The 25,096-nt window shown below is 40.7% G+C and overlaps 2 protein-coding genes across 2 annotated transcripts in view; both read left to right on the forward strand.

Annotated features, from left to right (window-relative positions):
• The window catches only part of PDE10A (phosphodiesterase 10A), a 339,461-nt gene extending 330,584 nt beyond the window's left edge, over positions 1 to 8,877 (forward strand). The window contains 3 exon segments of the mRNA XM_017508318.2: positions 2,664 to 2,744; positions 5,471 to 5,559; positions 8,404 to 8,877. Coding sequence (XP_017363807.2) covers positions 2,664 to 2,744; positions 5,471 to 5,559; positions 8,404 to 8,506 — 273 coding nt within the window. The 3' untranslated portion in view covers positions 8,507 to 8,877.
• A 12,129-nt stretch (positions 8,878 to 21,006) lies between these two features.
• The window catches only part of LOC108289023 (rho-related GTP-binding protein RhoF-like), a 12,497-nt gene continuing 8,407 nt past the window's right edge, over positions 21,007 to 25,096 (forward strand). The window contains exons 1-2 of the mRNA XM_017508283.1: positions 21,007 to 21,031; positions 23,986 to 24,225. Coding sequence (XP_017363772.1) covers positions 21,007 to 21,031; positions 23,986 to 24,225 — 265 coding nt within the window. The remainder of the gene's footprint in view (positions 21,032 to 23,985; positions 24,226 to 25,096) is intronic.

Below are 25,096 nucleotides of genomic sequence, written 5' to 3' on the forward strand. Positions count from 1 at the left end.
TTGGAAGATTTTTTGGAGATTTGTGACAAAAATACAGAACAACATAGCCTAGAAATATTGAAAAAATTTAATTTAGGTATGCCATAAATGTATAAAGTATGTGAAGATACTAGTCTGTTTTGTCATTTACTACCATAAAATACACACAAATATATGAGTTAATCAAAACTTACATACACACTATTATAGTCTGTGGCGAGAAATGTAAACAAACATAAAGATGCCATGTTAAATCGTAACTGCCTGAAATTAACTGTAGTACATATGGCACTACTGTAATACTTTTGTAGCAATTTCCTTTTGCTATTGTGATGAGCTCAAGTGTTGCAAGTATCCACTTAAAATGCTGTGCTTGAAACACTCTGTGAGGCTAATCATCTGTGAGCAGTTCGTCTCTCCAGTAAATCATTTACTACAGTAAAAAGTGGTCTCTTGTGGTTCTTGCATATTTTTCATTGTGTTAGTGCAATACCGTAAGTCCTGAATAATACCATGGCACCTGTACAGAGCTACACTAGGATGCTGGAAGTGCTCTTAAGAAGCAAAGAAAAGTCATGACACGACAAGAAAAAGTTGAGTTGCTTGATACATTCCCCGGATTGAAGTCTGCAGCTGTGGTTGCTTAAGGTAAATAAATCCCATGTAAGGATCATTTTAAAAAAGAATAGGAAATTCATGAAGCCATCTCTCCAGCTATGCCAGCAGGAGCAAAAACCTTGCACTGTTTGTGAAATAACTTTTTATCTCATACTAAAAGTGCACCTTTTGTTTAGGTACAGGATTGCTGTGAGAAAGGCATATCTATAGATTCTAATATGATTTCTATATTCTAGATGAATGTGGAAAATGTGCAGTCATTGAAGGACAACTTAAAGCAAAAGGAAGGTGCAGCATTAAAAGCTGGAGATTTTAATGCCAAAATGTGACCAATATGTAATGGAGATTTTTTTCCCTTTCTGTTATTCACCGGTTATTCAGTCCACAGACGTTGATTTGGCTCCATGTACGGTCTTAGGCGCAGTCTTCACTGACCTCATCATTGTCCGTAGGAAGAAGCAGAAATATATTCACCAAGTCCTGACAGTTGATCCCAGTATCTATAAAGTCCTGCCTTTTCTCTCCATCCTCATGATCACTCCCCTGATTTGGATCATCACCAAATCATGACTGGGGTACTGCAACTTTCTAACTGAATTCCCCACCTTTACCTTTTAGAATCTGTGCAAAAGTAATGAATAATGTGGTCTTTGGTGCCAGCTTGCTTGAGATTAAAAGTCTGCTTTGGCGCTTGGTATTTAACCACAGGCCAGTTTATCAGATAGGGGTGATGATAATTCGGATTCCATCAGTACCCTGCTTCAGGTCCTCTGCTGTAATACAGACTGAAATCGACCTCCGTGTGGAGAGCCCACGTGGCCGGCCCCCTGCCCACTGCCTGTGCAGGCATATTTCCTGTCTCAGCCCCTCGCTGTCATGTAGGTCTTTGTTCCCCGCAGCCTCTGCCTGGACCGCGCTCCTGCCCTCTGCTTTCTGTTACAGCCTCAGATTGGCTCAGCCCTCCGTTATAGGCATGGTCCATCACACTGGGTTCTTTTCCATTTTAGCATTTTTGTTTCGAGTACATATTCAAATCTGTTTGTTTAAAAAGCTGTCGTGTTTGATGTGTCAGGTCTTTGAGAGCAAGGGGCTTAGTATGTCTCTCTCACTTTGGATACAGAAGCAAAAAGTTTGAGACCACTGATTTTTAATTAAAGCAGTAGCAATGGAGCAGCAGCTGTGCTCAAAGTGGCTTTGCTTTGTTGGGACGAGTGCTTTGGTCCTGTATGTAAAATTCCTTATTATGGTTATAGTAATTTGTTTGTAGGCCCTATTTTAGCAAGTCTGGGAAAGTTTCTAGGCTGTACTTCTGATTTCTGAAAACATGACTAACATAACTAAAATAATAAAGAAATATGAGGGAAGAGTGGGGAGTTAGGAAAAATAGGAAATCTTAAGGAAGAAGATTGTAGCCAATTTTAACTTTAACAAACAAATAAAAAGCAAGATAATTTATAAAATCTGTAAAATGGGAATAAGATATCTTAAAATATTTCATGAGGGTTAAATGAAATAATATTTCCAAATTACTTAGCTCAGTGCCTGCAACATAGTGAATCTTTAGTAACTATTACCTATAATTGTAAATTAGATGATGTGTGTAGTCAGTTGTTTTGTGTCTTTACTAGCACATTTTAGCAGACTATTGTTGCTCTTTATTCCTCTGTAAATATTCCTCTGGAAAGCCACACTTCACTGAGTTCCATGCACTGGAAGGTCATTTGAAAGAGAGAAGGGCCTGGGGGCTGTTCCATATCTTGTTATTATTGTTTCTTCTCACTGTTTACTATGTCTCCTCTTATTATCACATTTTTTTTACTAACTTCTGCAAAATGAAACCAGTAAGGATGGCCTGGTAATTCAGTAGTGGAGAAAATCAAGATAAAGTACAAAATAATGGTATATTAAGTTTTTCATTATTTTGACATTTTTTCCTTGGGTTAACAACAACAAATATTACTTGTTTTGAAGAAAATGAACAAGTAAAGGGAATAATTATATAATATGAAAATTTTATAACAATTTGAAATTTGAGAAAGCATGATTTTTTCCCCCATTTATTTTAGGGTGATGAAATGAAGAAATTGGGAATACAGCCGATTCCTATGATGGACAGAGACAAGAAGGATGAAGTCCCACAAGGCCAGGTATGAATTATTAAAGTAAATTGTAATTGCTCAAGTCAAATAGTTTAAGGTTGGCATCAAATCATACATGAATGAAAAGCATATGTCATCTTATGGTATGTGAAGCATAGTCAAGGCAGGTCTGGTGATTAATATAGAAGCTTTAGAAATGTACTGTATAGGAGCTGAGAACTAGAAAAAGAGTAGCTGTTTACCCTGGAATAATCATCTACTCAGGCGAGCCTTCACTTGCTAAGACACTCAGGAAAGTAGACTCTAAAAGAGTTTATACTTTTAATCTGGGTTTGACCACCACCTCCATTCCCAAGGCTAAAAGCCACAGTGAGGAATCCTGAGGGTCTGGCTGCCTTGTGGACTGGGAAGACAGCGCTCACAGAACACAACCTAGAACCACTTGAAACCTTCTCCATTTAGACAGAGTTTGGGGACAATAAGACCAACGTTAGGAAATCTCTGTGGATTTAAAGAATTCATCCTGCCTTTGCCATGACTCCTTTCTACAGCTGCCGTTGCAGTCAATAGGCTTTCTTTTCTGACTTGAAATAGAGTGGGTGGATGAATTTGAATTGTCATATTTTTAACAAGCAGAAAATATTTTGTCATTGGCTAAACAAAGATAATTTTTGGAGAGTTACATTACAGATTTTGATTCAGGTCCATTTTTTTCTGACAAATAATGCTTACTATTTTAGTACATTTTGCATTTTGTCTCAGCGTAAGTTGACATTAATTATCCTCTTTCCAGGTCTTACTACATAATTTATTTTTTTTCTAATGTTTTCAGAGGTCTGGTGCCTCATTATTTTGAATCTGTTTATGTGTGGTGTAATATATTTCTGAGAGTATGGTTTTTGTTAACTATCTAATCTTCTAATGGCATAACAAGGAAGTTGTGGGCAAATAATTATGATACAGATAAGTTTAGAAAATGTTTCAAAAATCCACAGCATGATGGTTTTTGATAAGTTCTCAAATTTCCCTCCTTTATTTAAAATTAATTTATACAAAATTTAGGCATGTCCACAGCTCACAGAGGGCACCAGCACAACAAAGGGGCTGAATGAATGGGCATTGCCTCCACTCATGTCCCTGTCTAGTTTTTCTGATGGCATGCTCACTTTTCCTTCTTGATTTGAAAGGGGTCCTGAGTACCTATCATGTTTACTGCAAGTGTATTTTGCAGTTTTTGTCACTTTTTACCACTGTTTATGGAATTTTCCCATATATGGAGTCACAGCTGTTAGTCCTTTCTGTTTGGTGTCTGCTTTTCACATTGTATTTGAAAAGTTCTTGCCCACCTTGAGATTAAATATATTTGCCTATATTTTCTTTTGTTACTTTTTTAATGACTTTATATTTGATTTGTTAACTCGTTTGGAATATATCTTGTTATATGATTTAAGATAGAGATCTAAAACTATTTTCCGTCCAGATAGTTAACAGTCATCCCAACAGAATGCATGGGATAGCTGGAAATTTCTCACTGATGCTGTCAGCCTATGAGTTTTATTCTAGTGTTTTTAGTTATGATAATAGTTTGTTTTAGAATAGTTTGATTTTCATTTACAGAATAAGAAAGTTTTAAAGAAAATTTTCTATGGTCAGTTAATATTTTACCAATCATATTGCTTCTAAATAGTTGATCACTGTGAAATTATTTTTTGCCATAATAATGAAATACTCTAATTTCTAATAATTAATATCTTTTCTGGGATCTTCTGCCCCATGACATCTGCTAAATATCAGAATAAAAAGCCTCTGCATAAGCCATAAAGTTAAAAATGGAAATAACATAGGCGCTATTCTAGTAAGAGTGCTGTGACGAAAGACTTTATAACAGGAGAAAGCAAGAAGCAACCACATAAATTAGAGCCTTCTGTATGCTTCGATGCATCTCAGTGAAGTTCAGTATTTTAGAGAAATAGGTGGGCTGTGGTTTGGGGGTCACCTCGTCTAGAGAGCTCATTTTGTCTTGTACATGTGGCAGCCACTTGGCCAGCGACTTAGGACTAGACAACCTGTGTTCTCGGGCTAATCATCACGTGTCTTTCACATCTGGCCTTCAGTAGGCCAGCCTGAGGTAGCATCATTTATTTACATGGTGACCCAGAATTCCTAATAAAATTGTTTAAAGTACTACAGATTTTAAAACTTTGAAATCTGATATATTAAAAGAACAATAAATGGAAAGAGCTATGATAAAACCAATGACGTTTATTTTAATTCAAATAAGAGGGCAGGGAGGATGAATAAAATATTGGGAGACCACACAAGGCACCAAAGCTAAGAGTAGCAGCCAGGCAGAACACACTGCGGTCAGCCCGAGCCCAAGGGCGGAAAGAGCCATGTGTGCGGAGGAATGGCAGGCCGTGCGCTCAGGTGTCTGCAAGAAAGCACTGAGGGTACCGGGGACAAGCACAGACCTTGAATAGCCACTGGCCGATCTATTAGCAGAATGTCATTTAATGTACTTGGGTCTTAGATTTCAACAGGTATTAACTTTCATAATATGTTTTGAATCGTTACGTGTTTTATTTCTAGAATGCATTTTAAAATACACTCTATAATAGTATTCATGGAACCCAAATATCACATACAGCAAAACTAGAACATTTAATCTTATAATTAGGCTTCAGAAACAGAACATTCACTTAAGAAATGGAAGTATCACTAGAATCGCTAATGTGCACTGTTGTTTCTTGTCCATGGTTTTTGCACGGAGGCAGCTTGAGTTCTACAATGCTGTAGCAATTCCCTGCTATACAACCCTTACCCAGATCCTCCCTCCCACGGAGCCTCTCCTTAAAGCATGCAGGTATGTATAACGACTGAAGCTGTAATGATATTTTTCTAAAAACCTGAGATCTGTATAGGATTATTTGACTCCATTGGTGTGTTATGGGCTGTGTGTCTGTCCAGATGTCGAGTTGTTGTGCTCAGGGGCTCGGGGCACCCTTACCTGGCCTCCGCAGGGGTGCGACTTATCCCCTTTGCTTCGATTCTCCTCAAAGATGAGCCTCAGGCACCTTGGGTGCTCGGGCAGCTCCTTCTGGCTGCACTCTGAAGAGAGGGACAGTGGGAACAGGCTGGGGGCTGGGGCCATACATAGTCAGGACCCAGATGACCAAGTGACTGGGAGGGTCTCTGTCTCGGTATGGGGGACCCTTCCTGCTCTTACACCCATGTTCAGTCGGGGTGGGGTACTAGTTGTTTCTTTCAGAACGGGAGTTCGTGCGCTCCTCGCAATGCCAGCTTGGTTTCAGGCCTTACGAGAGGTGCATCTGTGCTGAGGGGACCTTGTCACTGGAGGTCCTCAGGCCTGGGATAGAAAGGCCTTGGCCAGGGTGCCTCATTCTTCGAAGTGACAGATGGAGTGGGTCCTACAAGAGGAAGAGGCCCCCCCGCCCCGGCTATCCTGACTCGGCCAGCCGCAGTATGTCTCTGCACAGTACACCATGCATCCGTGAAGAATGTCTATTCGTATAAAGTCTTTCAAGCATATGTGAAGTGTCTATTCATGTAAACTCCTTCATACACCAAAAAGGAGGAAAGGTTTTTATGATTATTTTGCGGAGGACCTGCCCAATGCTGTTTTTAAAAAGACAAGGCAGTGGTGTCTATTCAGGATGCTGTACAGGAAGAGGCTGACTAAATCACACAGATTCTTGTTTATTGGATGAAGGGGACCTTAAGTGGATAACCCCTTCCTCTGTCAGTCTTTTTTTTTCCTTCCAAAAAGAATTTAAGCCATCAGTTATCTTCTAGATTCATATTTCTCCCTATTCCTTCCTCATCCTTTTTAAGAGTGAACTCAGTTAAGAACCTTGGATAGTTTTAAAGATTTTCATTTTACTTTATGAATTCCCTCTGAGGAAGTCAAAGGGTGATAGCCAGCAGCTGTGCATGCGAGTCCTTTCCAGGTGAATCGGCTCAGGGCCATGCTTTAACTTCTCAGCCATAGCTGTGCCTGGGCCGGGTGGAGTGGAGGCACCGTGGGAGAGTGGAGGACAGACGCTGGCCAGGGAGCTTTACACAAAACCAGAAACTTAATACACTCTTAATTTCTGCTGTTGAAACGTTTTTTTAACTTTTTTCAAGGAAAACAAACAAGACCAATAAGCAATATTAAAAAGCTTATATATATAGTATTTAAGAGATGGTTTCTCCTTCCTCCCTGCTTCTGTGGAGGTGAAAGTAGCATCCTACCTTGTTTTGTTGAGCCTTAATTGACCGTAATCCGTGGTTCGTTTATTAAAGTCTTAACTTACTACAAAGGCCTAAGTCAAAATGGGAAATAGGGGATGTGAGGCCAGATGATACTTGAGAGAATTCTGTTATAAAAGTGTGTGCAGCATTAAAGAGAAAGTGGAATATCAATGTAAATTCCAAGGTGTTTAAAAAAGCTAGGCAATCTTCAAAAGTCCTTTCTGTTGAGAAATCCTGTGTGCTTACACCAGGTATTTGGAAGCCAGGGCATGAGTGCTGACTATGCGTGCCCAGCGCTGCAGGGAGCTGTGGAGGCGCCGTCCCAGTGGAGCTCTGAGAATGGTGTCCACTGTGTGGGCAGCTCTGCCACACTCTTGCTGCACTACACTTGGCTGGACCACAGAATCTCTTCACAGCCATTAGAATCTTATTAACACTTAAAAAGTTTACATTGTATCATTGGTGTTCAAGAAAACTTACCAAAATTAGTGTATGGCTTTTTCCAATATATCAGAAAGTTTCTAGGATCTGGAAAAATGATACTTGATGATAGGTTACGAAGGTTAAAAGGGCCACACTTTTCAGTTATATTTTAGGGTTTTGTCTATCTGAATGTGGCTTAGCCTGTTTGCTAAAATAAATTTGAGAGAATTTTGAAACTGTGCCTCATAGGAGTTTTGTGTTTGCCAATGCCAAGATTCCCTTGTGACTTTACACCGGAGAGTGGCCAAGAGCCCTGCCGGGATAGCTTTGTGGAGTCAGATGGTTGTGCAGTGGTTGTGATCACACAGTTAGAGATGACAGTGCCTGTGACACCTGAACTACAGACACTGCAAGAGAAAGAGGAGAGGACTGGAGACATGAGGCTGCCTCGGGTGAGGCGTTAGCAGAGCACAAGCACAGTTTTACTGTAACAAGAAAATTTCAAAAGTTTGTGCCAGGCGTAACTTAGGATGACTTTATATATGACACAGTGTTCAGAATAAGAACCAGTATAAGGTGAGGAGGTTAGAGCCCTCCAGGGAGACACACTCTCGGCACTTCTCAGTAGGAAGGTTCGTGTTGTCACCGAGTATTCCTCCTGCTGTGGCATCTCCTCCTTTCCATGACCCTGCAGATTCCTCAGAAGTACACCCTAGGGCTCTTTCCCTGTTTAAGGTCATCCTTCTTACTAAGAAAGGACATATGCTCAGCCTTAGCATTGCTGCTGCTCTTGCAAGCCAGAGCAGGTGAGCCAAGATGCCCCTGACCCCCTGCTGCCGCTGAGTCTCTTTCCTGAGCAGCCGTCACAAGAGCCCACCTGGCCATGTCACACTAGTGACCATCAGCCATTAGAAGCCTCACAAAACACTGCTTTGCAGAGCTATGGCACAGAACTGTTCGGTTAGATTTAAAGACAAAGTCCAGAACTCCTTTAATAAGCTTCACCCGAAACTGCATCTTTGATCCCTAGAGATAATCTCAGTCAGTGGGAGAAGGTGATTCGAGGGGAGGAGACTGCAACTGGGATTTCATCCCCCTCCTTGGCTCAGAAGGCAGCTGCATGTGAAGACTGAGCCCTGATCGCCCGACACGCTGTCCCACCCACAGATCCTCATCTTGCTTTGTTGACATTTTTTCCTTTTTTTGGGGGGGTGGGGGAACCTACACCTGGTAACTGGGGTGCAGACCTCTTCAAGAAGGTAACATCAAGTAAATAAGTCAAGCAAAGGACTTCCTGCCAGTCTCTTCTGTGAGGCATCATAGACAACCAGGACCACCCCATGTTCAGAAATCAGCTGGCCAAGTGACTGCATTTGACTTGCAAACCAGCCTTTTCTAATAGGCTGATATTGCTGAGGCCTTAATGGAAATGGACAAAAATTCTTTAGAAGGGGGGTACTTTTCCATTGTATGTTTCTAATAAAGATTGAAAATTGTACTATTATGGTGTATTGTACTTGGGCTCTGACATCAATGTTGCTTTGATGTTGTTGGTTATAAATAGGAATTTTTACACATTACTATCGTGAATGTTCATGTGTGACCTACTTGTAATTAACTGAGTTGTAGTGCACAGCCTCAGGACAAATGTCATTGAGGTTACAGAGTAAGCAGCAATGGGAAAACATCAAATTCTTATTTCAGAGCTTCATGAATTTAGTTAGACAGACTAAACGTATTCTTTTAAGTTCAATCTAAAGGACTGTGATGAATAAATTTAACACTAAAAGAAGTAGACCTTAAGAGATGAGGTATACGTTACAACAAATCTCAGAACTTCAAGTGTCAGTTCAAAAGATGACAATTTAAAAATTTTTTTCATTGATGTCTTGGCAATTTTACTGAACCCTTTGCATAAAGAACAAAATAAAAACAAGGCATTGTAAATTTTTTTAACAGACAACTCTTATGGATATAAAGTGTAAATTTTTCAGAATGATTTCTTTATATTTTCACTTTGTGTCATTGCAGAATTTTATACTCATATTCACAATGAAAGGTTTATTCATAACATTGTTTAAAGTACCATACATTTCTTTTTTAAACATCAAACCATAAAATGTGTCTTTTGTGATTTTACTTTGACCTGCTGCATTCACCTCTCATTTATCTCTTTCCACATGCTGCATGGTCATATTTCATGAGCTTTCTGTCCATAGCACAGAAACAGAAGTAGGAAGTAGTTCATTCATGTTGGACCTTCTTTCCGTTCTCTTTACTCTTCTCGCAGATCAAATCACTCCATAGAAACCTGTGGTTTCTTCTATACGGCTTTTTGGTTAACTAGTATTACTATACAATGTAAGTGTTTTGAACAACACGAAAGTAATACTCTGCACCCCTTCCTACAGAGATTATAAGGTAGTCACTTCTGGTGCATATTAATACTTAAAAGATTTTTAGCACAATGGCACAGTAACCTCCAACCCTGTTCTAACCTGAAGGAATCAGACAGAAACTCACTCAGGAAGTGACAGGCCAATCATAACAGATAACTTATTCACTTTTCACATGGCAGGAAACTGAAATATTACTTTTAATAAAATAAAATTTTAAAAATGCTTCTACATATTTAATACCATAGGCATTTTGTTCAGACGAGCCTGGTTTGTGCAAAATTAAATCAGAGGCTTCTACAGCATGGTTTATTTACGTTGTAGCAGAGTTGGCTCTACATAAGCACTGTTCTTATTTTAAAATTAACACTATGTTTTTAGTTTTCTTCTGGGCTTCTGAAAGTTGCCATCTTCCCTACATGGATCTCCATTTGCTATTTTAATTATACACTATGACATAAAATGTAATAAAGAGACATACCACTGTGGCTAGATGTATACACACACACATATATATATATGGAAGGATGTAATATATGTGGAACACACACATAGATGTATATAGGATGCACACTCATATGTATGTAGACATATACATATGTGTATATATGATACACACATGGATGAGAGACAGAAGGAAAGAGAGGAAGAAAGAAGCAAACAAGTCGGAAAAAATATAAATCAGCCCATTCTTCCATTCCTTAAAAACTCTGGATAGGCCGGACGCAATGCCTCATGCCTGTAATGCCAGCACCTTGGGAGGCCGAGGTGGGCGGATCATGAGGTCAAGAGATTGAGACCATCCTGGCCAACATGGTGAAACCCGATCTTTACTAAAAATACAAAAATAGCTGGGCGTGGTGGTGCACGCCTGTAGTCCCAGCTATTTGGGAGGCTGAGGCAGGAGAACGACTTGAACCCAGAAGGCAGATGTTGCAGTGAGCTGAGATGGTGCCACTGCACTCCAGCCTGGTGACAGAGTGAGATTCTGTCTAAAAAAAACAAAAAAAAACAAAAAACTTGGTAAAGAAATTATGTTTTTATTTTGGCTATTTCTGCTTGCCATCAGATGAGTAGGCAAATGATAAATATGTAAGATCAAAAAGTTAAATTTTATCCCTGGATCCTCCCTAACCTTAAACATATTAGAGGTAAATGTGAGAGATTTTTGTTTGTTTTTTAAGAGAGCTTAAATATATGAATGTCCACAGCCTTGTGAATTAGAAGGAAAAGGAAATCTCCAGTACCAAACTCTTACTAATGGAATGCCCTCTGGATGCATAGCACTATACATATGGTAGACAGGATTTCTGTAAAATATTCATTCCCTGTGAAACAATAAAATGCTGTGCTAAAAAATAAATTTCCTGAGCTAATCTATCCATAAACTTAGTAATTCAAGTTGCAGATTGGCCCTCTGTAAAGCTGACCCGAATCTGAATCCTCATCATAACTATGCATACCTTTGATTTTTCCATCAACTGTAATGCAACAGCGTTGAGGAGAATAGCATTTCTCCATCACATGTATTTCCTAATGCAAGAAGAATCCCCAGAAGCAACACTTATCAAACAAAAGCCCACAACTGATGCCAATCTCATAAGAGAAACTAAGCTTGATGAGACAAACCAAACAGAAGCATGCCCTGCATGTCTGCAGCTTTCTCCTCTCCCACATCCTTCACGCACTATCAAAGACACCTTCCATGGCAGAGCTAGACGTTTCCTCGACAGTGAAGAGCAACAGATTATGACTAGAAAATCAGGAATTTATTTGAAATAACAACTTCCAAATTCTTAGCTGGCAATTGTATATATTCAGATAATGTCTAGCTTTTTTGAGATATCTATGTCACTAATTAGAACTCTTGCTCAAAAGGATGACCTTGGAGCATGGTAAGTAGTCATTAAAAAGAAAATAGATTCAAACATTTTAACATGCAGAATGACTAAGTTACACAAACATACTCATATGTGTATTCATATACATTAAGAAAACAATTACCTGCTTTACTCTGCATTGTCTAAAAAAAGCCAAGTATCAGATGCCCCTGTTTCCTAAGCCTCCTGCATAACTGGATTATGCTTGTGAAATCAGGAATGTTAGGGGTTGGACTCAGATGTCACGGGCACAGCCTCCCATCAGCTAATGCAAAATTCCTTACTTACCATTTCTAATAGATGCTCATTCAACAAACCATTCCTGAATTGGATAACATTCTACCATGATTCAACCCAGACCACTGGTTGACAGCTGTAGTTGCCAGGAAGTTCTGTCCAAAGCTGGGCTGAAACCTGTTGCTTTATGATTTCTATTCCAACACACTAGTTCCGAGCTTGTAGCCACACGGAGAAGTCTACTTCCTTTGCACCTGACAATCTTCCAGTTAAATGAAGAAGGCTATCATGCCTCCTCACACTCAACCTCATCTTTTCTAATTGCTTTAAAATACAAGCTGGCTAAGGCACCTGCGATATTCTTGACATGCTCCCCTGAGAAAACTGCCAGCAGCCTTCTACTGGGTCCTTCTTTACTACAAAATAACACATTGCTAAAGTGCCTCAGCTGGGACTCGGGTGACCTCCTGTCTCCCATGGCCTGTGGCTCAACCCTGGGAAAGTCACACCATTCCTTGAGCACCCCATGTCCTTCAGAGTATGTCACATACAATTCTCATGGGAGATAGGTGACCTCCCGCCTCCCATGGCCTGTGGCTCAATTCTGGGGAATTCACAACCTTTCTTGAGCTGTGAGGTGCACCCCACCCAGGTGGTAATAGAGGTTAACATCTATTAAGCACTTACTATTTGCAGACCCTCTTGAGTTCTACTCATCCCAGCTCAATCTCACAACAGTTCTATGAATTATATGTATTGGTGTCCCTCTTTTAAAAATGAAAAAAATGAAAGGCTGAGAGGTTCAGTAGCTGGTAATGAGGATTTAGGGATATGTACCCGAGCGCACTGAGGCTCTGAGACTGCTTGTGTCAGCTCCCTGCTGTCCTGAAATGTGTCTTGCTTCAGTGCCTGTTTGTAAAGGTTGCATCTTGACTAAAGTAAGGCACGTAAAACATCCGTTATCAAGCATGGTGTTCCTCATGAGCAATGCTCCTCTTCACTCCTTGCCTGGATGACTGCCAGCACAGGAAGTCAAAGAAACAAACAGCATTCCACTTTTCCTTCTCAAAATACGATTTGCAAATTCACAGTAGATGAAGTATTGGGAGAAGTTTTCATGAGTATTTACAAGCTAACAATCTGGCTTAAGATGTTTTTAGGAGCCCCCAGCACTGAGGGTTGCCTGAACTGAAGAAGGAAGAAGTGTGAGAAAGAAGGCAATTCACAACAGGCCGTCTTAAAAAAAGAGGCCCAGCCCTGCTCTCACCCAAAGTGTGAACTGTGGGGACAGAAGAGCAAGGCGGAAAACCCCCAGAGCAGGTGCACAAACCCTAACCCAGAGGGTCCTTGTCCCTGCATTTGTTCTACATTGGTGTGCTGTATTCAGGAGACCCACCTCACGTGCAAAGACACACATGCGTTCAAAATAAAGGGATGGATAAATATTTACCAAGCAAATGGAGAACAATGAAAGCAGGAGTTGCAATCCTAGTCTCTGGTAAAACAGACTTTACACCAATAAAGATCAAAAGAGACAAAGAAGGGCATTACATAACTTAGGTAAAGGGATCAATGCAACAAGAAGAGCTAACTATTCTAAATATAATGCACCCGTTATAGGAGCACCCAGATATATAAAGCAAGTTCTTAATGACTTACAAAGAGAATTATACTCCCACACAATAATAGTGAGAGACTTTTTAACACTTCACTGTCAATGTTAGACAGATCAATAAGATGGAAAAGTAACAAGGATATCCAGGACCTGAACTCAGATCTGGACCAAGTGGACCTAGTAGACATCTACAGAACTCTCCACCTCAAATCCACAGAATATACATTCTTCTCAGCACCACAGTGCACCTACTCTAAAATTGACCACATAATTGGAAGTAAATCACTCCTCAGCAAGTGCAAAAGAATGGAAATCATAACAAACAGTCTCTCAGATCATAGTGCAATCAAACTGGAAGTCAGGATTAAGTAACTCACTTAAAACTGCACTACATGGAAACTGAACAACCTGCTCCTGAGTGAAATAATGAAATGAAGGCAGAAATAATGATGTTCTTCGAAACCAATGAGAATGAAGACATAATGTACCAGAATCTCTGGGACACATTTAAAGCAGTGTCTGGAGGGAAATCTATAGCAATAAATGCCCACATAAGAAGTGAGGAAAGATATAAAATGGACACCCTAATGTCACAATTTAAAAAACTAGAGGAGCAAGTTTAAATAAATTCAAAAACTAGCAGAATACAAATAATATTAGAGTAGAATTGAAGGAGATAGAGACACAAAAAACCCTTCAAAAAATTGATAAATCCAGGAGCTGGTTTTTTGAAAAGATCAACAAAATAGACCGCTAACCAGACTAATAAAAAAGAAAAGAGAGAAGAATCGAATAGATGCAATAAAAAAATTATAAAGAGGATATCACCATCGTTTCCACAGAAAACACAAACTCCATCAGAGATTACTACAAACATCTCTATGCACATAAACAAGATTTCTAGATTTCTTCTAAATCTAGAAGAAATGGATAAATTCCTGGACACTTACAGCCTCCCAAGACTAACCCAGGAAGAAGTTGAATCCCTGAACACACCAAAAACAAGGTCTGAAGTTGAGACAGCAGTTAATAGCCTACCAAACAAAAAAAGTCCAGATCCACATATGTGTACAGCCGAATTCTACCAGAGATACAAAGAGGAGCTGGTACCATTCCTTCTGAAACTGTTTTGAACAACACAAAAAAAGGGAATCATCCCTAACTCATTTTATGAGAGCAACATCATCCTGATACCAAAACCTGGCAGAGACACAACTGAAAAAGAACATTTCTGGCCAATATCTATGATGAACATTGAGTGAAAATCGTTAATAAAATACTGGCAAACCAAATCCAACAGCACATCAAAATGCTGATCCATCATGATCAAGTCAGCTTCAACCCAGGGATTCAAGGCTGGTTTAACATATGCAAACCTATAAACGTAATCCATCACATAAACAGAACCAAAGACAAAAACCACATGGTTATCTCAATAGATGCAGAGAAGACTTCAACAAAATTCAACAGCCCTTTATGCTAAAAACTCTCAATAAACTAGGTATCAATGGAATGTATCTAAAAATAGTAAAAGCTATTTATGACAAACCAACAGCCAATATCATACTGAATGGGCAAAAACTGGAAGCATTCCCTTTGAAAAGTGGCACAAGACAAGGGTGCCCTCTCTCACCACTCTTATTCAACATAGTATTGAAAGTTCTGGCCAGAACAATCAGGCAAGAACAATAAATAAAGTGTATTCAATTAGGAAAAGAGGAAGTCAAATTGTCTCTGTTTGCAGACGACATGATTGTATGTTTAGAAGACCCCATCATCTCAGCCCAAAATCTCCTTAAGCTGATAAGCAACTTAAGCAAAGTCTCAAGATACAAAATCAATGTGCAAAAATCACAAGCATTCCTACACACTAATAACAGACAAACAGAGAGCCAAATCATGAGTGAACTCCAATTCACAATTGCTACAAAGAGAGTAAAATACCTAGGAATACAAATAAGAAGGGATGTGAAGGACCTCTTCAAGGAGAACTACACACCACTGCTCACAGAAATAAGAGAGCACACAAAAAGATGGAAAAACATTTCATGCTCATGGTAAGGAAGAATCAGTAACATGAAAATGGGCACACTGCCCAAAGTAATTTATAGATTCAATGTTATCCCCATCAAGCTACCACTGACCTTCTTCACAAAACTGGAAGAAAACAGTTTAAACTTCATGTGGAACCAGAAAAGAGCACGCATAGCAAAGACAATCCTATGGAAAAAAAAAAAAAAAAAAAAAAGCTGGAGACATCATGCTACCTGACTTCAAACTATACTACAAGGCTACAGTAACCACAGCAGCATGGTACCAAAACAGAGATATAGACCAGTGGAACAGAACAGAGGCCTTGGAAGCAATGCCACACATCTACAACCATCTGATCTTTGACAAACCTGACCAAAAAAAAGCAAAGGGGAAAGGATTTCCTATTTAATAAATGGTTTTGGGAAAACTGGCTAGCCATATGCAGAAAGATGAAACTGAGCCCCTTCCTTACACCTTATACAAAAATTAACTCCAGATGGATTAAAGATTTAAACATAAGATCTATCATAAAAACCCTAGAAGAAAACCTAGGCAAAACCATTCAGGACATAGGCATAGACAAGGCTTCATGACTAAAACATCAAAAGCAATGACAACAAAAGCCAAAATAGACAAATGGGATCTAATTAAACTTAAGAGCTTCTGCACAGCAAAGGAAACTATCATTAGATTGAACTGCCAACCAACAGAATAGGAAAAAAACTTTGCAATCTACCCATCTGATAAAGAGCTAATATCCAGAATCTACAAAGAACTTAAACAAATTTACAAGAAAAAAGCAACCCCATTGAAAAGTGGGCAAAGGATATGAACAGACACTTTTCAAAAGAAGATATTTATGCTGCCAACAAATATATGAAAGAAAGCTTATCATCACTGCTTATCAGAGAAATGCAAATCAAAACCACATTGAGATACCATCTCAAACCAGTCAGAATGGCAATCATTAAAAAATCTGGAGACAACAGATGCTGAAGAGGATGTGGAGAAATAGGAACACTTTTACACTGTTGGTGGGAGTGTAAATTAGTTCAACCATTATGGAAGACAGTGTGGAGATTCCTCAAAGATCTAGAAATAGAAATACCATTTGACCCAGCAATCCCATTACTGAGTATATACCCAAAGGATTATAAATCATTCTATTATAAAGACACATGCACATGTATGTTCATTGTGGCATGGTTTACGATAGCAAAGACTTGGAACCAACCCAAATGCCTATCAATGATAGATTGAATAAAGAAAACGTGGCACATATACACTGTGGAATACTATGCAGCCATAAAAAAGGATGAGTTCATGTCCTTTGCAGGGACATGGATGAAGCTGGAAACCATTATTCTCAGCAAACTGACACAAGAACAGAAAACCAAACACCACATGTTCTTACTCATAAGTGGGTGTTAAACAGTGAGAATACATGGACCCAGGAAGGGGAACATCACACACTGGGTCCTGTTGGGGGGTGGGGGGCAGGGGAGGGATAGCAGCATGTGGGGGAATTGGGGAGTGATAACATTAGGAGAAGTACCTAATGTAGGTGACAGGGGGATGGATGCAGCAAACCACCATGGCATGTGTATACCTATGTAACAATCCTTCACAGTCTTCACATGGACCCCAGAACTTAAAGTATAATAATAATAATAACAAATGAATAAAAATAAATAAATGTAAGCAGTTAATTTTTACACTTGCATTTGAGACCAGTGACTTCTATATTTGCTATACTGGTGTAGCCAATTCTGCCTCTCCCATTCTTTCCTCTAGTAGCTAGAGATTTCTTTAATTTGGAGCTGGTGACTGTTGACTATGCAACGGGACTGACACAGAATTTACTGTAGAGTTAATATGTAAGTATATACATTACAGTATTCAGTCACAGTGAGGTGCCATTATTCCTGTATGATCAGTGACTACATTTTCATCAGTAAAGGAATTGCTAATTTTTTTTCTAAGACTTGCTTTTCCTTCAGAAGAAAAGTACTACACCTATCCAATGATTCAATGGCCTATTAACCTTGCATTAGTTCATCTTCATGCTGATAATAAAGACAAACTCAAGACTGGATAATTTATACAGGAAAAAGGTTTAACGCACTTACAGCTCCACATGCCTGGGGAGGCCTCACAATCATGGCAGAAGGCAAGGAGGAGCAAGCCACGTCTTGCATGGATGGCAGCAGGTAAAGAGAGAGCTTGTGCAGTGAACTCCCATTTTTAAAACCATCAGATCTTGTGAGACTCATTCACTATCACAAGAACAGCACAAGAAAGACCCTCCCTCATCATTCAGTCACCTCCCACGGGGTTCCTCCCATGGCATGTGGGAATTGTGGGAGTTACAATGCAAGATGAGAATTGGATGGGGACGCAACCAAACCATATCAATCTTCATGGTCCATTTGGATCTAACCAGGTGTACTAGCTTTCTCTTACTCTCTCTTTCTCTATATATGTATTGTCTGCGATCTCAGGAAAGAGAAAGAGTGAGATCTGTTTTAAGGAATTGGCTCACACCATAACAGAGGGTGATGAGTCTCACGATCTGCCCTCTGTGAACTGGAGCCCCAGTAAAGCTGCTGGGAGAAGTTCTAATCTGAGTCCACAGGCCTAAGAGCCGGAGAACCAACGGTGTGATTCTCAGTCCAGGAGCCAGAAAAGAGTGATATCCGAGCCCCAGCAGAGAGCAGATTTTCTCCCGCTCCTTCTTTTCTTCTATTCAGTCCTCCAAGAGACTGGCTGGGGCCCAGCACATGGATGGCAACCTGCTTTACTCATTCTACCTGTTAGGGTCTGAACCTTTGAGACCCCTTTGAAAAAAGATTCATGTGCACAGGGAGGGGAACATCACACACTGGAGTCTGTTGTGTGTGGGATAACATTGGGAGAAATGCCTGATGTAGGTGACGGGGGGATGGAGACAGCAAACCACCATGGCATGTGTGTACCTATGCAACAATCCTGCAAGATCTGCACAGGACTTAAAGTACAATTAAAAAAAAAAAAGATTAATGTGCTGAACTATTATCCTGAATATGATGATATTTGGAGGAGAAGCATTAGGGAGGTAATTAAGCATGAGAGTAGAGCGGGTAAGAGCAGGCCAGAGAGCTAGCTCACTCTATTTCTGTCATGTGAGGATACAGGGAGAGTCAGATGACTGCAATCCAGAAGTGGACCCTCACTGACACTGGACCATGATGGCATCCTGACCTCTGGCTTCCAGCCCACGGAGCCATGAGAAGTGTATTTCTATAATTGATGAGCCACAGTGTTTATAGTATTTTTGTTACAGCAGTCCAAGCTGATAAAGACATTACTCCTTCAAATATTAATCTCATCCAGAGACACCATCACAGGCACATCCAGGATAGTATTTAACCAAATATCTGGATGCCCTGTATTCTAGTCAAGTTGATGTATGAAATTCACTATCGCACCGGGGATGCTGCTCTCTTCTGCTGGGATACTTACTGTTATTCATGAAATAATTTCCAATTTACAAAGTTTTCCTTGGACACATGGTCTTTAATAACAATGCCTGTTTTGTCTTTGGGGTTTGTTTCATTTTGTTGCTTCTTTTGCATTCCTCCAATGTGCTTGACAGAAGCCCAGCTGCCCAATTTCCTTGCTTCATAGGAGGTGGCATTGCATGCTGCAGCTCTGCCTATGGGCCAGTTGCCTTGTCTTTTGCCTGCCTATCATTTCCTCAGCTGTGGAGAATACGTAACAAGCCTCGCTCTGTCCCAGCCACTGGGCATTCAGCCATGCACAGCAGGAATTAAAAACTCTGCTGCCAAAGAGTGTGTGTTCTTGAGTAGAAAGACAGATGATGGACATGCAATAATTATGGGAAGTGTCAGGTGATGGTAACAGCAATGAAAAATAAATATAGGGCAAGGGAACGGACAGAGGTTGATGGACAGTGATAGACACCTCTGACGGATGAGTTGGCAGTTTAGCAGAAACCTGACCCAAGTGACCATGGGGTCTGCAACTACTTCTTAGCTAGGACAACAACACAACAAGCAACAAAATAATAACAAACTTTATTAAAATTAAAATCCTTTTCAAGTTAAAGGAAACCATCAAAAAGTAAAAAGACAGCTCATATCTGCAAATCCTACATGCGATAAAGGACTCATATCCAATATATACAGAGCTCTCACAGCCCAATAATGAAAAGACAAATAACCCCATTAAAAAAAATGGACAAAGAGTTTGAATAGACTTTTTTCCAAAGAAGATACGTAAATGGCCAGTAAACTCATGAAAAGGTGTTCAACATCATTAGTTATCAGAAAAATGCAAATCAAAACCACAATGACATACCAGTTCACACCCACTGGGATGGCTAAAATAAAAAAGACAATAACAAATGATGGTGAAGATGTGAAATAATCACAACCCTTATACATCGTGGGGTTGCAAAGCAGTGCAGTCACTTTGGCAAACAGTTTTTAACATTTCCCCAACATGTTAAAAATCGAGTTTCCACATAACCCAGCTATTCCACTTTTTGGTATATACACAAGATAAGCAAAAACACATGTCCACATGCCCACACTAGAACCTCTGCAAGGATGTTCATGCAGCGTTACTCATGTAAAAAATGGAAAGGATCTAAGTGACCATCAGCTGAGTTAACGGACACTCCAAAGTGGCCCAGCCGTACAATGGAATATGATTTATAAAACCCTGAATAATGGATACATGCCACGACATGGATGAATGTTGAAAACATCCTGTTCAGTGAAAGACGCCAGTCGTGGAAGGCCACATTTATGTAAAATGTCCAGAATAGGAAAATTCATAGAGACAGAAGAGTCAACGAATGGTTCCCAGGGCTGGGACTAGGGTTGGGACTGCGCATGTGTAGGGTTTTTTCTGGGGTGATGAGAACGTCCTAAAATTAGATAGCGGTGATGGCTACACATCTCTGTGAATAGATCAGAAACCACAAATTGTACACTTTTAAAAGGTGAATTTTATGGTATGTTGAATACATTCTCAATGAATCTATGAAGAAGAATAATTACTGTAATTGTTTATATTACATTAAAAAAAGAAAATCCATGTCTATGATTATGTTCAAAATAAAAAGAAATAAATTCATTAGGTGGTTTTAGAGGTGACTCCTACACCAACTCCTTACTTCAAAAGCAGTAATTGTAGAATAAAATATTTCCCCATTTAGGAGATTATGTACCAAATTGATGAGGGAAAACTTTTTCAGAATGACATCTCAACAATATGGAAGAAATGATAGTCATCAGTGTGGAAGAAGTGGCCATTTGCAAACTCCCTTGGTTTAAGGATTCAGGCAAGGAGCATGAATGGAGGTGGCAGGTGCTCGGGGAACTGGGGAGTTTCAGGCGTCCGGTGTCTCTCTGCAGCATCCCCACTAATTACAAAGGGGAAAGCTTAGGATCCTGTAACGGGACATGGTGGCCACCCACCCACTCAGGGGTGAGCTGATCTAATTTTGTATCACTAATAGTGTTAGCAGTGCAGGGTGTCCAGGTTCTTGGTGTACTGAACAAAGAATTGGACAAAATGCACCAAGCAAGGAAAGAATGAGGCAACAAAAGCAGAGATTTATTGAAAATGGAAGAACAATCCACAGGATGGGAGCGGGCCTGAGCATAGGGGTGCAAGAGCCCCATTACAGAATTGTTTTGGGTTTAAATACCCTCTAGAGTTTTCCGTTGGTCACCTGGTGTACACCCTGTATAAATGAAGAGGATGAGGTAACGTTACAGAGCCATGTACTTGGTGTACGCCCTATGGAGAGGATATTTCCCATCATAGTTGACGTGGGTAAATCAGCCTTATGTTCTCTGCCTCCAGACCTTATTCTCCTGCCTCAACAGTGGGAATCACAGATCATCACCTGTGAAGCCTTAGCAAACTACTCAACCTAGTTATAAACAATTGAACCTCGGACCAAACTTCCATTTTATTGATTGATATAGAATCAACCAATATAATTTCAACCACAGCACAGAATGAAATAATCAGACAAATACCAAAAGTAGACAGGATATAAGACAATCAGCCTTGTCTTTTAAAAATGTCGATATAATTTTTTTTAAGTGTGACTGTTTAAGGTGAAAAGAGCAGGACTCTGTGATGACCATGAAAACCAGCGATCATGCACTGTAGTTGGGTGCATCGTATGTATATAAAGAAAGTTGTTAAAAAGAGGATAGTCTGAATAAAGAAAATGTGGCACATATACACCATGGAATACTAGGCAGCCATAGAAAAGAATTAGTTTACATCCTTTGCAGGGACATGGATGAAGCTGGAAACCATCATCCTCAGGAAACTAACACAGGAACAGAACACCAAACACCACATGTTCTCACTTATAAGTGGGAGTTGAATAATGAGAACCCATGAACACAGGGAGGGGAACATCACACAGCAGGGTCTATCGGTGGATGGGGGGGCAGGGGGAAGGAGAGCATTAGGACAAATACCTAATGCATGAGATGCTTAAAACCTAGATGATGGGTTGATGGGTGCAGCAAGCCACCATGGCACATGTACACCTATGTAACAAACCTGCATGTTCTACAAATGTGTCCCAGAACTTAAAGCAAAATTTAAAAATAAATAAATAAATAAATGTAATAACCAAACATATGGATTCTTATTTGAAAACACAGCTATATAAATGGTCATTTTGTGGAAAATTAGGGAAATGTGAATATTTGCTGGGTATTAGCAGACAGTTGGTCATGACTTGATTTTCTTAAGTAACAATGGTCTGTGGTTTTGAAGGAAAATGTCTTTATTTTAGTAGACATGCTCAGTACTGAATTATTTAGGGGTAAAAACTCATAACTTTACTACTGTCTCAAATATTTCAGCGCAAAAGTGGACAGAGAGACAGACAAGCAAGTTGGAGTATTAATTTTGTCACCTAGGTGGCAGGCATGGTCCCTCATTCTGCTGTTCTTATTTGGAAGAATAGTACATGGGGTGTGTTGTGGGCATGTGCTGTATTCTACAGTACAGGTGGAGAAAAAACTGTTAAATTCACTTTCAGATCTCAAATGTGGTGACCCTCTTTTTTGCTAGGCGGTGGGAGTTTTTATCCCACTCATCTCCAGGAATGTCCTTCCATTCCTGGGAGGCTCAGGTTTGTTCCAAGTGTTCAAGGAAGTCCCTTCTGCATTCCTGAGGAGCTGCACCTGGCCTGGGTTCTGATGGCAGGCCCCCGTGGAGGGCGGGCCAGCGTAGCACCATCGCTGGGACAGGGGTTCCCGTCCACTGTCCACGCCAGTGTCCTCTTTCGGGGCTGGACTCCCCTCCCTTCCTCCCCTTCTCAAAGGTCACTGTCTCTCCTTCTCCCCCAGTGTAAATCCTGAACCGTCTGAATGACTTTGTCTCCAAAACACACACCAAGAACAAGAAAGGAAAATCATTCCAAATGCCTGCTTTCTGCCTCCATCATAAACACCTCTGGGATTCAGAAACGATAAGGGAAGTCCAGACTGGACAAAGCAAAATCTACAATGGCTTTAAATTGTCCTGTGCCACTGCTCCCAAAAACACCAAATGTCAGTGCCATTGTATTTCAGGGAAAAGTTGCTGGAGAGAATAAAGCAAGGTCAGCATGTCTCCAGGCATGCCTCCCAATCAGTTCTGTGCCTCTGGGGGACAAAAAAAGGCTTGTGGTTAGATAGATTTGGGCAATGCTAGAAGGAAAGAATTGATGGGAACCTTCCAAGTGTTGAGTGCGATCTTTTCAGCACAGTGGGGCAGTCAGTGGAGGCTACTCTGGGTGATGGCGCCACACTGAGAAGAGAGCAAATGGGCACAGAGAGATAAAGGAAGCACCCAAAGTCTCCCAGCACCCAGTCTCCCCTGCCAGCCCTGAGGGCAGCCAGCAACCAGGACTTCATGTCCCCTCCCTGAGAGCTCACATTTCCTTACTTTAAGAATTTAAACAGTCAATCATGTTTTTTTCTTATTTGGACAACTTCTGGCTTTATTTTTTATTAAGGTAGCAATGTTCCCCCAAGCTGGGTTCTACACACAGAAAATCCTTCTGTCTGCCGGACTGCTGGGAAAATACCTGCGGAAGGACAAGCCATGGCCGCCCATCTACGCTGGAAGGGGAAGGTCTCCGCTCTCAAGGATGAGGAAAAACCCACAGTCTCACTTGAAAAACACTCACAAAAAATAGGAAAGAACAGACAGTTCCCGGGGAGGCTTCATCCACTCCTTTCTAGCCCTTGTATTCAGGAACCAATAGGCCTCCCACTCTTTCTTTTCTAGAAATGTGAGCGACCATTTGTTACCAATGAAGAGATGGGCAGTATGAAACAAGGATCAGAAACAGCAAATAATCAGCAACTCCAAATATTTAGAAAAGCAGTTGGTAGGAGTCACATCTTCTTTCCCCACAGAGGCAGGTTTAATTGGAAAATTAGACTCTGCAGCAAAACCATGCTGGGGTCCCGCGTTTGTGCTGCGCGCTCGCGGAAGTCGCAGTGTGTTTGCACTGGGTCAACTCCACTACCCGGGGAAATTCAAAGGGTTTAATATTGGGGCCTCTGGTTTCTGCAAAGCCGCGCTGGAGAGGGCCATGTGCCCCGCGTGCAGCATCTCGACATCATCCCCCTCGGCCACATGGGCCTTGCTGTTAGGTGTGCATTTCTCAGAGCCACATTAACCTCGGGATGACTGGAAAACATCGGGGCCACTGAACCACGCCACTTCTGCTTCGGTTTTGCCTCCCCCAGCAACCGTGGATTTATTTCCTCCTTGTCTATAGCTAGATTCCCCCGGAGCAAGTCAGACACACACCTTTTATTTATTTATTTAGTTTTAAATTTACATATTATGTGTTGAGATAGGGTCTTACTCTGTCACCCAGAGTTCAGTGAAGTGGTGTGATCTCGGCTCACTGCAACCTCCCAGGCTCAAGCCAGCTTCCTGCCTCAGCCACCCAAGTAGTTGGGAACCACAGACCCACACCACCACGCCTGGTTAATTTTTTTGTATTTTTGGTAGGGATTTTGCCATGTTGCCCGGACTGGTTTTGAACTCCTGAGCTCAAGTGATCCTCCCCGCTTGGCCTCCCAAAATGTTGGGATTATAGGCGTGAGCCACAGCACCCAGCCCACATACACCTTTTAGACATGTACCAGGTCATGAAATCAAATATCCTCTATTTTTCAGACTTTCAACGTTTTTCGCTTCACTGGCCCCATTCTCTCCACATGCTCAAATCTCTCTAATTATAAACAAATCAGACCAATGAAACACAAGCAATAGAAAACAAACAATGATTGGAACCATCTCCCCCATCCCTAGCCAAGGCTCTACCTCCAGTGTCAGGCCACACAACAGTTTTGGAAAAGGGGTCAAGTCTGCACCACACTCTCTAGCTTGATGCCAAGAATTCTCCCTCTGCCTCTTTGTCAGCTCGTCTGCAAGTCTACGAGGGCCACACTCTAAATCCCCAGAACTGGTGAAGATGTGAGGTCACAGGGCAGAGAGAACATCGGCCTGCAG

This window comes from Cebus imitator, unplaced genomic scaffold (genome assembly GCF_001604975.1).
Source record: "Cebus imitator isolate Cc_AM_T3 unplaced genomic scaffold, Cebus_imitator-1.0 Scaffold389, whole genome shotgun sequence".
NCBI classification, from domain to species: domain Eukaryota; kingdom Metazoa; phylum Chordata; class Mammalia; order Primates; family Cebidae; genus Cebus; species Cebus imitator.